At 38.1% G+C, this 19,360-nt stretch overlaps 2 protein-coding genes across 2 annotated transcripts in view; one reads left to right on the top strand and one right to left on the bottom strand.

Annotated features, from left to right (window-relative positions):
• Positions 1-19,360, bottom strand: part of LOC136255469 (WSCD family member CG9164-like) — a 109,022-nt gene that overhangs the window by 50,234 nt on the left and 39,428 nt on the right. The window lies entirely within an intron of this gene.
• On the top strand, positions 256-18,839 carry LOC136255655 (mitochondrial ribosome-associated GTPase 1-like). Its single transcript, XM_066048459.1, has 5 exons — positions 256-341; positions 17,302-17,358; positions 17,410-17,491; positions 17,543-17,634; positions 18,553-18,839. Exons 2-5 carry the CDS (start codon positions 17,340-17,342, stop codon positions 18,654-18,656), a joined length of 297 nt encoding a protein of 98 aa, XP_065904531.1. The 5' UTR covers positions 256-341; positions 17,302-17,339; the 3' UTR covers positions 18,657-18,839.

Raw genomic sequence — 19,360 nt, 5'->3', positions numbered from 1 at the left:
TTTAGTAGCTAGGTGCACGTGACATAATAGACTAGCATGCTCATTGTGCAAAAGGCGAACAATTATCAGCTACGCCAAGCTAAGCAAGTTCCAACAGCTCTTCATACGTCATGGTCGAGGTCATGGTGCATTTGCACAATGTTCCTGAACTACTCTAGAAGCTAGGTGGCATAATAGACTAGTATCATATAGTGCTTACTGTGCAGCAGGCAGTGGTCTATAAATACAGTCAGTTTCAGTCACTTTTTAGAGGCACTTATAATTTCTAATTGGTGTAAACATCGTGCGAGACGCCGCGAGGGGAGAAAAAGTGGATTGACCATGCAAGACTACTTGCAAAGGTACTTTATTATTATTATTATTATTATTATTAATGGACAAAAATTGCTTGGCCGTACAAGACTGTCAAGCTAGGCCGCAGGCCTTTGAGAGTGCCCATATCTTGTTGTTCTCCATAAATCATCAAGATTCTTCTTAAACAATGCCACAGTTGGTGCAGAAATAACATCTGCTGGAAGAGAATTCCACAAATTAACTACTCTGTTGGTGAAAAAATTATGCCTCACTAGCAGCCGAGATCGAAATTTAAAGAGTTTACGGTGGTGACCTCTGGTGGTATCCGTATTACTCAAAGTGAAAAATGAGGTAGGGTTGATGTCATAGTAACCATTCAATATCTTGTAGGTCTCAATTAGATCTCCCCTTTGACGTCTACAATACAGTGAATATAAACCAAGTCTCTCTAGACGAGTTTCGTATGATAAATCAAATAAACTAGGTAATAACTTGGTGGCACGTCTCTGTACTTTCTCTAGGAGATCAATATCTTTCGCCAAGTAAGGGCTCCAGACCTGGATGCAATACTCCAAGTGAGGTCTGACATACATTTTGTACAAAAAAGTCAACAAGTCAACAGAAAAAAGTTTGACTTAGTACAAGTTGTGAAGTGTATAAAATTCCAAGCAGAGTTGGATTTCTGCGGGTCCCCGGGTCCACTGTTTTTACCGAGGGGTCGCCAACGCCCACGCAAAATCCCTAAATTGTGTACTGGAGTCCCAATATTTAAGTATTTCAAAGTATTTATAAATACATTATAATTCTAATTTCGAAGATGTTTTTACCTCGAGTTTTTGCTAATTATTGTGCAGGAAACACCTAAGAGAGTAGCTGACAGGAGATCAGAGGAACTTCAGAAGAGACAGGTGTACTTAATTGTACTGTCAATTGAAGCGTCCGAGGGCGGAATCGTTGTCCTTGCTCGATAAGTGACTCAAGGGGCTTAAAGTGACTACTCCTCGGACTACCCAGTGCTATCAAGTGATTTCTATCGAGCATTGTTGCTACATTCTCTGCAACGATTAAATTTACTTTTGTCACCGGCTAGCTAGCTATACTGAGCTAGCTCGCCTCTGTACTAGTACCAGCGTTGAAACCGGGTCACTACTGCTGACCCGGATGACCCACTGACCCGGATTGAATTAAGCCGAGGCGCGCGATAAGAGCTATTTTTCGGGTATTCTCGAGCGAGCGAGACTACGTTTTGAGCGTTCGATTCGTGTTGAGTAAACGAGTAGTTATGTGATAACTAAGCCGGTAAGTTTATAATTTTAAAATCAGTCAGTGGGTTTGGTTCCACGTAACTACTGAGAGTTTACAGACAGCAATTGGGTGTGGCTTCATACATACTTAGTATTGCAATTTCCCAATATATTAAAATAGGTGTGGCTCACAAAAGTACTTAACATCCTGCTGCAAGACTAGACCTAGACTATATACAACTCATACATTAATCGATTAGTGGGCGTGGCTCCACGTAAGCTTGCAGACAGAAACGGACACAGTTTCATGCTACATACTGCACTTACTAATAAATGGGCGTGGCTGAGCGTATGTTTGTAACGCGATAAGTGGGCGTGGCTCATGAAAGAGCTACGCGACTAGCGTTTATAGGTTCCACGTCGTCAAACGATCAATTTCGTTTCTCACGTGATCCAATCCGGGTCAGACCCGGATAATTTGTAAACCGGGTCAGACCCGGATGACCCGGAGAAAATGTGACCCGGATGACCCGACCCGGTTTCAACGCTGACTAGTACACCCGAATTCCGGCTGACCAATTTGCATTGTAAGCAGCCGGGCTCGAGGAGGGGCGAGCAAGGGCAGCATCATCAATAATGTCATTATGTGTATTGTGCAGTTATTATTATATTTATATCCATACTAATAATATTCACAAATCAATAGATACCTACAAATTTGGATAAAATCTTCACTTAGCTTCGACAATTTTTACAGTACCATACAGAGTTCTTTTCCTTGACATCAACACAGCTACCCAAATGGTACAATCCTTTACATGGTCCATCACATGAAATCATCACAAGATTTCCAGTGCATCTGCAGTAACAATAAACTTTAACTGTTACTAATTTCTGAGGTAATGGACGTCTGTCTCTGATAACTGGAAAAGTAGTAATTCTTTTTTGTTCAAATGATGCTAGCAGGTGGCTCCTCATTTCACTTTGTTCCGCAAAAACACAACAGGAAGGATCTCGGAAGTTCCTCATCAAGTAGTTGTGGAAAATCTTCTGGAGAATCAAATAACGTGATGTTGGACGTGGAGGATGGCTCTCAGCCAAGCATTACACTTGTACGTGCACACTCCGTGGAACTTGAAGGTGACAATCCTGTAGAGTGAGCTGTAGAGTCACCTGTAGACGATACATCTCTAGCTAGATCCTGAGAAACATCCATTATGATCGGTTCTCCATTCTCGGTTGGTCTAGCTACTTCATTTGTTTACATACCGTGGCCCAGCCTGGTTTAGAAGACTCGCCATGTGGCGGAGCATGTGCAAGTGTATATAGAGCGGCGGCCGTAATTGAACTCATGAACGGACGAAAACGAGAGTAACCTATTTAATACGTGATTGGGATTTGAGATTTCTAAATATTTAATGGATTTCTAATTGGATTTCTGAGATAGTGTTCGGGAGTCCCAAGGTGTTGGCGACCTCTCGGTTTTTACCTACCCTTTATACGGTTGTAAGATCAGCACTTAGCTGGCTTTGTGGTTGTGAGCGATGTACATATTACACTTACAGTGTAGGTGAATTATTAGTTGTAATGTAACTGTTTTTCCTATAAGGAGATGAACACTGGTCCAAGTAATAGATGTAACATGGACATGGGGAATTTGCCTGATATTTATGCCCAAAGCCCAAGGGCTGTGGCATGATTAAACCCCAAGTTCCCATGTTACAGCTAATATGTAACACTTTTGTTTCAAGCTAATAGCCTGTGTCTAGTGGATAATCACCCATGCCAATACAAGTGTAACCACTGGATTCATTTTATATGCATGCCTGAAAGATTTGATTATGACTAGGCAGCACGTAACACTAACTACATTTGTTACAAGTAGAAGTAATTTTAAAGTGGATTAGGGATTAAAGAAATAAAAAGTAGTGAAACAAGGGAATAGCTAAAAAGTGGTGAAACAAGGAAGGCTGCCCTATACCTTAAGATAAACTAGTGGACATTTGTTCCTAATTCAGTCAAGTTCCTAATTTTCTTTCACATCTAGATCTACTTTTGTTTGTCTACTTTTTTATTATGGAATATGACCCGTATTAAAAGAAAGAATGGCTTCAGGAATGCCATAAAAGTAATTTTGCGTTAGAACACGTGCCCCAACAATCAATTACATAACAGAAAGGGAGGTTGCCATTACACTTTGTTTTCAGCTATGCCTCACCCATTACACAATTTTACAAGCACATGACGGTACAAGAAGTATCTCCGCAATCAATCCAGTCACTATAGAAAATACCGTATAAAGGGAAACTTTGGCGGGGGAATACTTTGGTGATTCACTACAAATTCGTCAAAGTTTAACCCGCCAATTACTTGTAGCACCTGAAATTAGCATCTTTATAGCTACAGATTGAGCTTGAATTTGCCAAAGTTTATTTTGCCGAATGCGATTTAGTTTGCTATTCGCCAAAGTTTACCCCCCGCCAAAGTTTCCCTCTATACGGTACAGGCGATAAGTATAATAGCCAACACGGCCACAGGGAAGCTGCATCGTGCTATTGCGAATTGGAACCTTGTGTTGTCAGCGAAAGGAACTGGAACACAAAGGAGGACAAAGGCAAGTCCATGAGATGTGTGTATTGTACATACTGTCAGTGGTTGGCAAAAAGGCACATCTCAGGAAGAAGCGACATCACACAGTGAAGAAATCAAGTCCGTAGCTATTTTCATTGTTGAGTCATGCTTGGCTGGAGGCATCAGTTAGTCAGTCAGGCGGCATAAAATTATGTTGGATAGAAAATTTTTAAATTCCATAGAAACTTTTTGAAAGGGTTTGTCTGAAGGGCTTGGCTGTGCCTTACCAATGCTGCGAATGGAAATTGAGGCTGGTTTTAGGGTGATAATTTAGCTGGAAAATCCCAGTTCTTTGTGATCCCTAAAATATAGTACTACCGTACTGTATCATAATGAACTGACTAGTCCTAAGGATATCACAGAAGAAGTTGAGTTGGGTGAATCTTGGGGAATTTGCAAGTGTTTTAATGCCATTGGTTTTAAAGACTTCTTGCAAGGTATACTAAAGGCCTAAAGGGGTAAGGTTTGTTATAGAGTGGTCAGCTGTAATGGAGTATGTGATCTGTATTCAAAAATATGTCAAAGTGCTTGTGAATGTGCTATAAGACTAGTTCTCACCTTCAAGTAATGTTTCCCAACTTGTAGAATGGCAAGGATACTGAAACACCTCCATCTGAGTGCTTCTTGTGGCGAGACTCCTGGTCACGATAATAGTCACATGGTCAGTAATTTGTTCCTGTAATTGATTTCAGTCTGAACTTTAGGCTTTTCTCTTTTTGAAGTGCAACTACTTTCCCAGGATACATCTTGATCACTATACTGGTGTACATGTAGTTGTGTACATGGTACATGTATCCTCTGGAATTCCTTTATTCTGAGGTGTGAAAGGGGTAATACATGTAAGCAATATACAGCTTATCATATAGTGGGGCTTGCTGGGTAAGTAAAAACATAGACCCGCAGGGATCCAAACTCTTCTTGGAGTTTTATGCATTTCACGAAATTGTACACTTGTACTAGGTACCCCTCTAAGTGGTCTTGCATGGCCAATCCACTTTTTCTCCGTCATGGTGTCTTAAACCAATTAGAAATTATAGGCTCATCTGAAGCTGACTGCATGTATAGGTCACTCACAATGAGCATACTAGTCTATTATGTCACCTAGCTATTAAAGTTTAGAAACATTGTACAAATGCTCCACAATAATATGAAGTCTGGTTGTTGAGCTGCTGGACTGAAATTTGCTTAGCTAGTAGTTGCTATTTCCCTGGAATATTTGTTTATATATACAATATTTCTAAACTTTAGTAGCTAGGTGGCAATAGACTAGCATGTTCATTGAGTGGATCATAGGTATAAACGTAGTCAACTTCGGATATGTTGCTTATAATGGACAAATTTCATAATAAAGTTTTATAGCATATAATAATAACTGTTGCCCCTAGAAACCTGAATTTCCCATTATTTTTAGGTGATAATGTCTAAAGTAACTTCTCCAAATTCTGAAAGGATAGCATATATATGTCATAAGATATGACATTTTGAAATTTGTGATTTTCCCATACATATCTATGTGAGAGGGCTACAGTTTCCCCTTCTGGGCAACCACAAAAATCAGATATTTCAACGTATGCAAAAACCAAAAATTCAAAAGTACATAATATCTCAATTTTACATAACTTGTAGGTGTGAATGTCAACAATAATCTCTCTGAGTTTTAAATGGATAGCATATATAGGTCATAAGATATGACATTCTTTAAATCCCATGATTTGTGTGATTACCGAGAAGGGGCAACTGTTTCCCCTCTTATTGACAATGTATGGGAAAATTGCAACTTCAAAATGTCATATCTCATGACTTATATATGCTATCCTTTTAAAACTTGGAGAGGTGACTTAAAACATTGACACCTACAAATAATGTAAAATTTAGGTTGCTAGGGGCAACGGTTGATTTTTTTGTTATGAAATTTGTCTATTCCTAATTAGACCACAGCAAGTTGAAATACTCGAATTTCATTGGCTACTTACAGGTATCTAAATTCTTTAGATCCTTTGTTCATGTCTCAATAGATCCCTGTCTCTGGGGCAATACAAAGCACGGCAATTACGCGCCTGTAACATTGGCAGCGCATGGACTTTTAACTGGATAGTAAGTGCCGTTACAAGATACAGGGGGCTTGTTCTACTCACCAATGCTACATTTCTCATGTTACAAACAGCTAGGAAGGTACAACAAGTAGCAGCGAAGGTACATGAACAAGCTGTGGTCTACATTAGTTAGACATTGAAACACAGGGTTCTACGGAATTTAGAAACCGTCAGGCCCTGTAGTAGTGCCCTCGCTTCACTTGTGCACCACAGCACAAGACCTTTCAGGTTTCTAAATTCCATAGAACCCTGTGTTTTGATGTCTAACTATTATTTAGTTTAAATATCGGGTGATGGGAATTGGCCATGCAAGGCTACTTGCAGAGGTACCCAGTACAAGTATAGAATATTGTGAAGTGTATAGATTCCAAGAATATCCCTGTGGGTCCCCTGGTCCACTGTTATTACCTACCTGGGCTTGTTAAGACTTGCCCCAAGCATCATATTATGTATATTTGCAGCTTTGTATTTGTTGCCTAGCTTTTGTTTATAGATTGTAACAATTTGTTCTCTTTGATGTTTTGTATATCTGTTGTGTGGAGGATTGGGATATGATGAATATGGGACCCCAATCTAAAATTAAATCAATATGTGTCTGGATTGGTTATCTATATTATATATGTAAATGTTTTGTGTTACATATCCCCTCTGTCAGATGTCGTAGTCATGAGAGATCTTGTGCTATAATTAGGGAACTGAGCAAACCATAAAACATTTTGAGGAAGAGTTAATGTAGCTTCAGGAGTTGACCACTTTTATTGTCAAAACCACTTTGCTAAACCAACCAACTTCCAAATTTGTTGTTATTTTCATATACGTAACACTTGCTTTTATGGTCGCTGTGTAATTAAATCACTTTTCTAAACCATCAGATTGCTAAACGTGTCATTTTTGCCCATCTGAGTGAAGGGTGTGCGGATTCAGTGGACTGGAATGGTGGACTGGAATGGTGGAATGGAATGGAATAGTGGAATGGAACGGTACTTTGGTAATTTCAATTAATGGTAACCTCTTTAAAAAGACCACCTTCTAACAAAGACCACCTCTTTACAAAGACCATTTTACTTTAATATCTAAATTGTTGTTTTAGAGCCCTATAAACAGTCACGCTTATTGATGAATTGTGTGCCACATGTTTATGTCTAAAAAGCCAGTGATATCTGATTTATGATACAATATAGTAACAGCTATATACCCCATACAAAACAACTTGGCTATACAAAAAAAGATGTGTCCACAAAACTAAAAGTAACTGGCAACTAAAGGAACTAACATCTGGTGAGGCCAAGAAATGAATGTTAATATATACTGGCAACTAAGTGTAATTTACAATAATCTTGGTCCTTTATCATTGACTTGTGCAGTTTGACTGTATTCCTAATTAATTCCCTGTAAATTGGTACCTTTCTATAGTCCGGCATTGTAGAGAAGAAAAAAGGCAGCTAAATTACTAGCCAATTAGAGCTACAGGAAATTAACTAGGAATGCAGCAAGACTGTACGAGTCAATGATAAAGGACCAAATTTTTATAAATTATAGCGAGTTATTTGCCAGTATTTCTTGGCCTCACTCAAATATTAGCTCCTTTAGTTGTCGTGTTACCTTTAGTTAAATGGGGATGTCATTTTGTACAGCCAAACTGTTTTTGCATGGGGTATATTGCTGTATTACAAATCAGATATTACTCTGACTTATCTAGGCTTGTGGCACACAACTGATCAATAAGACCATTCTATGGGATACACTCTAAGACAACAAGATAGCAGCAATTTAAACATTAAAGTAAAAAGGTCTTTATAAAGAGGTGGTCTTTGTTAGAAGGTGGTATTTATAAAGAGGTGACCACCAATTGAATTTACCAAAGTACCATTCCAGTCCACCATTCCATTCCACTGAATCCAGACGCCCCTGAGTGAAACCTCATCATGTTCACACTTATCTTGAATATTTTTTTATTACTGTTATTATGTAGAACAATGAAAACTACACAATGTTTCAACCAGATACTGCACGTATGTTAGAATTATAGTGGTAGACAGTAAAAATAGGAACAATCAAATTGTGTAGCAACTATCCTGGACAGGGGCTTCATCATCAATAGCTAATGTATAATGCCTGCCCTAACTCCATCAGTATATATACACAAGAAGGCAACTCAAAACAATGGAGCCATGAAAGTAAACTTTGTCAGACATGTGGTTTCACATACATTACTTAGCCAACCACTCTATTATAGAGCTGTAGATATAAAGTTTTCAAGTAACTCACCTTGTTATCTGTGTTCGTGTGTTATTTTGTACAGAACATGTGGCTGGCCTACCAAACTCCTAGATGTCATTTCCTTGTTTAATACTTCAAGCTCAAATATACATCTTATATAATACCGTAAAATATATAACACCATAAAATATATAACACCGTAAAATAACATGTCCCGTAAAACACTAACACTGAAGTCACAGTTATTGGTAATCATCCAGTGTCCTCTGCTTCAGGCCTGGTGGTTGTGTTTGTGTGGCCCTCATGGTTTGCTCCACAAGAGCTTCCTCATTGTACAGGAATGGTTTAGACAGGAGGGAGTTGATCTTGAAGTTAACGCCACGGTCTTTCATCACCTGCTTGGCTTCATCAGCTATCTTGTGTCGTATCTGACCAACTCGTTGAATAAAGGTGGGCTCATCTTCGGTAGAGCGATGTCTAATGATATTGAAGTAGAGTGCTCGATAGGTGAGTTTGGTGTCTTTATCAAAAACCTTCTTCCACTCTTCTGGACCCAGGAGTGATGGTAGAATGACTTTGTGTACATAAGCCATGGCATCTTTTCTAGTTTTATCTTCTGATAATGGTGGACTTAGAAAGGAGGATTGTGATGGCTGAGAGCCAAATGATACATTTGCACCAGTTTGATCATCTTGACTGTATGTTCTATTATCTTGACTGTCCATTCTGTCGTCTTGATCATCTCTGTCATCATCTTGGTTGTCTGTGTCCTCATCTCCTTCTTCATCACTGTCTGTGATCTCATTGTCGTCATCATCATCTACTGGATCTTCTTCAGCTTGAGGAGAAAAGGAGAGCTGCTGTTGTCCTTGAGGTAGTAACTGTGCCCTTTTCTGTCGCTTTTTTCGCTCTTTACCAGCTGTTGACACATAGAGGTAGAAGAATTCTTTGTTATCACCACCCTTGTCTGTCACTTGTTTTAGTTTCCTCAAGATATCAGCAGTAGTGATGCTCTGCAGCTTTGCTACTTTAGTTCTTCCCCCCCTTGTAGCCATCTTCTTATCCCAATCTACTGGTAGTTATATCAGTCTGCTTATTTATACTCAGCCTATATAAGCATTGTGTCAATCATAGTTCGCTATATTTAGCAAACGTGGTAATTCCCTTGCAGCCATAAATGGTATCACCAATTAACCAGAGTTGTTATTAACCACATACCTGAGGTGTTGTGGTAATAACAATACAAGATATTCTAACCACTAACACAGTTTAATTACCAGGAGCTTGTTACTTCCAAGTAACATGTGGTCCTGATAGTTCTAATGATTACTAATCAGTAATCACCCCATGCACTTTCAGCTGGTAGCTTTTAAATTGACTACTATTCATAGATCACCTGAGTTACTAATACAGGGACCTGTAATAGTTGCCATTGCTGATATGCTAAATCGTCAAGTAGATATTGTTGTACACTCAATAAGTAAAGGTAACAAGCAGTTCTCTGGAGAATATCACATAGTGGCTGGGTGCCAACTCATATTGAAGTATACAAACCAGTAAATGTGATGGTACATCATATGTTCTGTCTGTACATTATGGAGTGCAGATTTGTTTGTAATATCCACAGTCAACAACTGTCTAATACATTATCTAAACTAGTATTTCTAGTTTTGCGGAGTTTCCGGATTATGGATATACCTTAATGAAATAATACAGATTAAACTGTTGCTTGAAGGTTATATAACTGGGGTTAAATTATAAATTCTGATATAAGATGTTTCGCTCAAATACCCACAAGAAATGACTTTTAGGTATTTTCCGCTGGAATCAAAATTTGAAACATTTAACCGTATTTTGTAACTATCTCCCCATCCCTTAACCAATTCACAGTAATTAATATATAGTGATAGTAAATCTAACACATTCACTCAGTAATAACCAAATGAAACAGTATATGTCCTATAATGTATAAACACACTCTCATGTAACTCTGCCTTCTCACTGTGGCTGGAAATTTAGTGTAGTTTGCCTCATGCTTGGTTCTCTCATTGACAATTCCTCCAGTGCAATAATGTCATAGAGTAATGGACTGGATAAGAGAGAATTTATTTTGAAGTTCACTTTGTACTTTGTCTTGACTTTCTCCACTGCTTCAGCTATTCTTTCTCGTACTTTACTCACTGTCTGAATATAAGCTATGTAACTTTCATCTTGACTTTTTACAATGGTGTTGAAATAGAATGCTCGATAGGTATTTTTGCCATCTTTGTCTACAACTTTCCTCCACCCTTCTCCACATAACAGTGATGGTAAAACTTGATTGTGGATTTCCTTCATTGCTTGTCGTCGAACTTTATTTCGTGATAGCGACAGTGATGGTTGGACTGAAGCTGATGGTTGGGACATGGTTTCACCGTCATCATCATCATCATCATCAATATCCATTGTGTCATCATTGCTGTCATTTTGGATTGAGGTAAAGTTGTCTGTTATTTGTGTTTGCTGTCCTTGTTGCACCTCTCTCTCACCTACAACTTCTATTCCAGATGTTGACACATATAGATAAAAGAGTTCTTTGTTGTCTCCATCTCTTTTCCTTAATTCTTCCAGAATCTCAGTAGTAGTAATTGTTTTCCCTCCTAAAGCCATTGTACTTTCTTCTTTTTTTTCCTTCTTCTGCCTGAGTGTGCTGTATTTATACCTGTATTCTCCATAAGTATTATTTTTAGGAGAAAGTGGTAATCCCCTAATGCCTACTCAGCACTTAATGTGGGATGGTGTTATCATAACATAAATAGCTGAGGTGTTGTGGTGACTTTTGTGTTCACCAAATGTATATTATTATTATTTTTATAATTAGAGTGCTTATGCTGCATTTTCAACATGCATTGTTTTTACCAAATGCCAAGTCAGTTAATGGTTAGCACTATCAAAATAGGTACAGTACCTTTAGTAGAGCGGCTTAGCTAGCAAAAACGAGCAAATTGTGCACTTTGTGCAGAAAGTATGAAACTTTGCACGTAGTATCTACCTACCATGAAATGTATTTTGAGATGTGGAGCCATTGCAGATTTGACCTTTGGTATCCTCTACAGTTCATTTTATGCTCAAAAATAGTGACCTTTGTCTATATATCACCCATACAACACTCAATTTGTTCAAACTAGGTGCCAAATTGAAGATCTTTATCCAAGAAACAAGTTGATACTTGTTGCAAGCTCATAGCATATTCCATTTCAAAGTTATGGTACTTTTTACCAGCAGCAAATTCATATAATTCCAACCGCCCACGTAATTACACTCTTCATCTACATTCTTGTTTGCCACTCAATTTTAGGATATTTTTTAGCTCACCATGAGCACTACAGGTTGCATATACAACCAAAAAGTGGAGAGAGATATCCAGGAGTGGGGCATGTACCCTCCTCCTCTCTTGTGGTAGTTAAATAAAAGAGTTCATAATTATACGTATGTTGCTCTATCAACAGTTTTAACTACAATGGGGGTTCTGTAATAGTTCTTTGGGAGAGGAGGGGGTACTTTTTTATCCCCTTTTACAAATGAACTCCTTAATGTATAAATCAAAATCTCAGTGGATACGTCAACAACAACTGTAATATTTGAATGAAATACATGACATGTGTATTTTGCCTGGAACAATAGCCCAGAACTGTACCTGAGAATACAAGCATGAGATTACTTCTTGTCATTCTCAGGTACTGTAGGTCATTCTCAGGTACTGTAGGTCAATCTCAGGTACTGTAGGTCATTCTCAGGTACTGTAGGTCAATCTCAGGTACTGTAGGTCATTCTCAGGTACTGTAGGTCAATCTCAGGTACTGTAGGTCATTCTCAGGTACTGTAGGTCATTCTCAGGTACTTTAGAGGTTGTAGCTGAGAATGCACCTGAGGGAGTCTAAAATATCCTGGGTGCATGACATGCCCTTTAGATGCCATGTGTGTAAACTAGCTCTGAACACAAAGATCTTTATACCATTGTCCTCCATTGCTCTCGTTGTGTCTCTCTTTTAGTCATTTCCTAGATGAAAGTCTGACTGATAGTACTGTTTCTAAAACCTGTATGCTAAATTTTTATTGCTGTAAAGCTTTGAAAAATACTTTTTTGAAGTTGTTAGCTTTTTAGCTATACTTGCAAACATGGAACACATTTTGCTATATAGAACCAAATTGTGAAACACAAATTGTCTAGTTGGTTATGCCCTCAGACTCCACCACATCTTGGCTGTGTGTCTCTCTAAAGGCAAATATATATATTTAAAGGGATACAAGATGTGGGTATAGTTCAGGACCATAATCTCCCTATAGTCAGTTCACAAATTAGCTATCAATATTGTATGTTAGATACGTATAAATCTTTTAAGGCTTTTCAGCAAACATGACTGATAGTAACATGTACCTTAGGGTTTTATGCATTAAAATATTATATAGAAGCAAAATTATACCCATAAATAACCTCAAATTTGAGTTTAATCTGATGACAAAACTACATAAATTATGACATTTGTTGATTTATCTCACAGGAGTATTGCACATAACCCCTATGCCTCACTCCTGGATATCTCCATTTTTTGGTTGCATATGTAACCTGCAGTGCTCATGGTTAGATTAAAAAATAAATAATACGGCAAACAAAGAATGTAGATTAATGGTGTAATTCCGTGGGCGGTTGACTTTACATGAATTTTGCTGCTGGTAAAAATTACCATAACTTTGAAATGGAATATGCTATGAACTTGCAACAAGTATCAACTTGTTTCTTGGATAAAGATCTTCAATTTGGCACCTAGTTTGAACAAATTGAATGTTGTATGGGTGATATATAGACAAAGGTCACTATTTTTGAGCATAAAATGAACTGTAGAGGACACCAATGGTCAAATCTGCAATGGCTCCACATCTCAAAACACACTCCATGGTAGGTAGATACTATGTGCTAAGTTTCATACTTTCTGCACAAAGTGCACAGATATTTAGCTAAGCCACTCTACTATATATATAGTAGCAATCATGAAGATCTTGCAACGTACCTTAAACCAGCCACAATTTTCCTTCATGACAGCTTGTTAGGTATCACCAGGAGCTTATAAGCACCGAAGGCATGAAATAATTCACACCTTTGGTGCTTATAAGCTCCTGGTATCACAAAGCCCAGAAATGTCTTCAGAGTGACCCCAAACCCTTCCACCAATTTCAATGGAGTTATAAAAATTTTCTATGGAGTTTTAAAAATTCTCTATTTAAAAGAATTTTATCCTGACTGACTAACTGATGCCTCCAGCCAACTGCAGTTAGCAAAAAGGCACGTCTTGGGATGAAGCAATGTTGAACAGTGAAGAAATCAAGCCCTTAGCCTTATCCATTGTTGAGTTATGCTTGTACATACGATCATGGACTTACGTTTGTCCTCCTTTGTGACAACGCAAAGTGTCAAAGCATGATATGGCTTTCCTGTGGTTCTGTTGGCTAACTATCATGCTTATTGCTCGTATTTTCCATGATGACTGGTAGTGATGCTTCTTGTATTGTTCTTCATTTGTTAGCAGAACATACTGTAGCTGAAAACAAAGCATCCTAGCCACCTCACTTTTCAGTACATAATTGATTGTTGGAGTACATGTTTAGACACAAAATTAATTTTATGGCATGCCTGACACCATTCTTTTTGTTAATGTAGTATTGGGTTCAGTAGTCATGATCATGTTTAAGCAGACAAGTACAGTAGAAGGAAAAAATTAGGAATTTTAAGTTTGATTAGAAAAGTAGTGAATAGCTAAACGGTAGTGAAACAAGGAAGGTTTGCCTATACCTGCAGATATACTAGTGCAACGTTGAAACCGGGTCACTACTGCTGACCCGGATGACCCACTGACCCGGATAGCAATCCGGGTCAGACCGGATGTGACCCAGATGTGACCCGGATTAATTAAAGCCGAGACGTGTTTCGGCTAGTCTCGAGCGAGTGAACGAGTCTACATTTTCAGCGTTCGATTCGTGTTGAGTAAATATTGCAACTTCAGCCTAGCTGTAGGTTGAAGACCAAAAAAAAAAAAAAAAAGGTCTTCACCTACTGACAATAGCTACCCCTCACCATAGATACCCTTAATTTCGTGCTACATACTACACTTACTAACAAATGAGCGTGGCTGAGCGTATATTTGTAATGCGATAAGTGGGTGTGGCTCACGAAAGAGCTACGCGATAGCGTTTATAAGTTTCCACGTCGTCAAACGAACAATTTCGTTTCTCACATGATCCAATCCGGGTCAGATCCGGATAAATTGTAAACCGGGTCAGACCCGGATGACCCGGAGAAAATGTGACCCGGATGACCCGACCCGGTTTCAACGCTGTACTAGTGGACATTCAATCCCTAATTCAGTTGTGGTTATGGAGTATAATGTCCACCTTAGTATATGTATCTGCAGCTTCCCTCGTTTCACTACTTTATTCTATGATCCCTAATCCATAATTTCTATTTTTTCTTCTACTTGTTTAGTGTAAATCATAGGAGCAATGAATATATCTGTGATCAAACGTGTGATATGTTGGTATATCATTTTGACAGATTATGTTGGGGATTGGAGGTGCTACACTGAGTACTGTCTTTCACCCACAGATATTACGCATTAGCCCAGTATCAACAACACCATAAAACAACATATCCCGTAAAACAGCAATAACAGTGAAGTCACGATTTTACTGATAATCATCCAGTGTTGTCTGCTTCAAGCCTGGTGCTTGTGTTTGTGTAGCTCTCATGGACTGCTCAAGAGCTTTCTCATCGTACAGGAATGATTTGGACTGGAGAGAGTTTATCTTAAAGTTTACTTGATGTTTATCCATTTTCTTCTGAACATCTTCAGCTATTTTGTGACATATCCCAACTCGTTTAGTGAAGGTACATACATCCTCATCATCAGAGTATCTTTTGATAATGTTGAAATAGAGTGCTCGGTAGGTCACTGTGGTATCTTTGTCTACAACCTTCTTCCATCCTTTTGGTTCCAAGACCAGTGGTAGGATGGTATTGTGGACGTAATTCATTGTTTTTTTGTCTAGGCTTATCTTGTATTAGTGACTGTGAGACTGCTGATGGTTGGATGTTATGTTTGCACCACTTTGATGACCTTGACAATCTAATCTGTCTCCTTGATCATCTATGTAATTATCTAATTCATCATCTTGATTACCCATTCTAATATTGTGATCATCTATGTCATTGTCTTGATTTCCTGTGCCAACATCTTGATCATCCATTCTAATATTGTGATCATTAATGTTGTTGTCTTGATTTCCTGTGCCAACATCTTGATCATCCATTCTAATATCGTGATCATCTATGTCGTCTTGATTGCCTGTACCATCATCATCTTGATCATCATCTTCTGCTGGATCATTGCCTGTGATCATCATACTCTGCTGGATCATCCCTTACTGTGTGATTTCTCTGAGGAGTGAATGATAGCAGTTGCTGTCCTTTTAGAAGAGGTTGTGTCCTCTTTTGTCTCCTTCTCTGCTTTTTACCAGCAGTTGACACATAAAGGAAGAAGAATTCTGTGTTATCACCACCCTTGTCTGTTACTTGTTTTAGTTTCCTCAAGATATCAGCAGTAGTGATGCTCTGGAGCTTTGGTTTCTTCCTGTAAGCCATTCTCTTGTCCCAGTCTACCTGTATAGTTGTCCCTCCTTGCTTATTTATACTATTTTCTTGTTCATAGTTACATCTGGCTATTTTTAGAAACCATGGCATTTCCCTAATGTAGCCATAATAGGTATGCCAATTAACCAATGTTATTTTTAGGTATATTCCTGTAGTAGTGTGGTAACATTAGTAAGTGATAGAAAGGGTTTGTATCCAGTAACATATAAAGTGCTTTATATGAAATGATGATGCCATCATGATGGTGGTACTTTACACAGATGCGAAACAAGCCTTTTGGTAATTTATACCATAATTGCATCACCATTGCTATTGGAGGATATGATCTTGTAGTTTTTGACAGTAAAGGCTGATAGTAACATGAACTAAAGTGAAACTGTTTTCACACCAACACTGCTTGTTTATTTGAAATTCAGGCCATAGTCAAAATTGGTTTGGGAGTCTTGTTGTGTATATTTTTGAGAATTTACTAAATTTGTTATATATAAGCCACACACTATGCACACACCACACTCACATACACTGACACGTACATGTATATACAATATTCTTGTCTACTCTTTCCTTTTCCTACTTGATTGCTACCTTAGGGCCTACAAATTGTATAAATATAGTTTTGACAAAAATCAGTTGATTTTGGGATTCTGAGCAATCTTGTCGACTCGTGGTGTCATAGTCCTTATCTTAATAAAAATGAGTGTTGGTACGTATGTCAGTTTAGAAATTTTGTTGACAAGATCTTCTATAATATAAATATATTGGTGTACCTGATGTGTTGCTGCTTCTTATGGCAGTGCTGAGCTGCCCAAAAATGATTGCTATAGAACTTGTGTTCTTTGTCATAACCTTTTCCCAGCTATTGACACACACAGCAAAGTGGTTAATCTTATCACCACTGTTTTAGTTAATAATGTTCTCCACCATTTTTCTTATCCTCTTAAATGCTTTCAACATGTTGTCATAGTTTCCAAAGATATATTCACAGCATTTTTACTACTCCAGTAGTTTAGTGTTTGCAAAAAATGTCTTCTCATACAATACTGCATACCCTAAACCTGCTATATGGTGTATGCTTGCATATAATCATGACTTGTTAGAGTTGGCTTTAGTGTCTTACCATACTGTTGATCTCTTCTAGGAATATTAGAGTCAAGAATTGACAGTGTTGAAGTAGGGATGAAGTTAGCTATAACTGGTCAGTAAACATACCCCCAATGGTACCCTGTGTTAATATTGTGTACTACAGGAATGTTGAGGGACTATTCTGTTGGTCTGGAACTGATCGCTGACTATGTGTTATATACACTGAATAAACATGAAAAATTTGAGTGAGTCACATGATGTCATGTGATGCAGCTACATAATATCATGTGATCCAGTTACGTCACACACTTCAACATGGATGCTCCTAGTGATGATATTGATAATGTGTTGAGATGTATTGCCAAGAGAATAGGAGCTTTAATGAAAGGTAACATGTGTACATAGCATACAGCATCACAGTGTGTGACATATATACCCATCAAGCACATTATTATTTGTCATTGTCGTTGTCATTGGTTACAAGTACACAATACATGGAAAAATAGCATTACCCAAATATTGGTAGTTAAAATCATTATGATTAGTAACTTTGATTACAATACAGCATGTTTAGTTCTATATAGTAGGATGAAGTTTGCATGTTCCCAGTTCAAAATAACTTGATCAGAAACTATCCTCATAATACATACATTCACAGCTTGGCAGGATTAGTAAACCCAAAAGTGCATTCAGTGCACCCAAAATATTTGCTACAAAATTTGCCCGTTGCCTTTGCATAACTCATTAACAACTAAGGCTATGGGCCTAACTTTTTCAAACATTTACTTCAGCCCAACAGGTACCTTTTGGCATACTGCTGTACATAAAACAGGTGCATTGCCACAAAACCATGGGTATGTCACCGCAAATCAACATCTTGCTCTGTTAGCAAAAAGAAATGGTACACTAAGGATGCATGCAATTAAAGATCATTGTGCCACGCCTCTAGCAGTTAAAGTAAGCAGCTTGGTTGTGTTGTGTAGAGCTGTGTAATAGGCAGAACATACTATATCATAGTCTAAGAAAGAGATGGCACCAGAAGTGTGAGGCTATAACTTGGCAGCAAAATGTCAGCTCCCCCATAATAAACAATGTAACTGTTTAGCAGTGTTAGAAGTTCACTAATGATGAATTGTATAACAAACAAGTTAACAAACAGGTGTAAGGGAAAACTAAAAATTTTGTAACTTATTGAGGATATAAAAAAAATCTGAAAAGTATTTAAATGCCTTGTTGCTAAAAATTTTCCTTGCACTTTGGTAACTGTACATGTATTAGTGATGTATTCTCTCTACTACACTACTAGGTGGGAGGATAGACTACCCAAGAGCAGCTCAGTACATGATAGTCAAGTACAGAGAGGGTAAACTGGGTAGGATCACACTGGACAATATCGACGACCTCAAATGATGTATATAGTAGTTTTATAATCATGTAATTTATTGGAAGCTGGTCAACTTGATGAGCTCCTAAATGTAGTAGAATATGTAGTGTCACATTGTGTATTTTCTACGTACCTAATTGCCATCTATGAGCACATGTGTATATGTGTGTGACATCATCCAGGATACGTCTTTCTGAGTATGTACTGTAGCTATAAGTTCACCAATGATAGAGAGTCTAAACATGTAGTACCTGACGATGATGTGGTTTATGATAAGACCACATCAAGAGTTATTCACTCCTGACCTCGTGGTATCTCAGAAAGGCAAGTGCAAGGAAGACACTTGTGTCTCAACACTGAACAATGGTGTACATTACAAGATCCTTGCATACTATGCTGCCCCTTATACGTGCACTTGGATACTCACCAACTACTTTTAAATTTATTTTATTTCACATCGATACTTTTGCATGGGTATATAATGTATTGGAGTGCAAATGTGTAATGGTGGGGAGAAAGGTGTATATGGTTATTTGTATGGGTCACATATAAGTGTATGCAGGTATGTAAAATTCCAAACATAGCGTAATCGCTTGCATGGATATTGCAGAATCTCTGAATGCATGCGTGTATAGTTATTAAATAATTTCTCATCCACCAATACTTGAAATAGCAATGTGCATGGACAGGTGGATTTCTATTCCGATAGAGACAAATAGATAGTTGAACT

This window comes from Dysidea avara, chromosome 5, assembly GCF_963678975.1.
Source record: "Dysidea avara chromosome 5, odDysAvar1.4, whole genome shotgun sequence".
Taxonomy (NCBI): domain Eukaryota; kingdom Metazoa; phylum Porifera; class Demospongiae; order Dictyoceratida; family Dysideidae; genus Dysidea; species Dysidea avara.
This window is presented reverse-complemented; position numbering and strand designations above follow the sequence as displayed.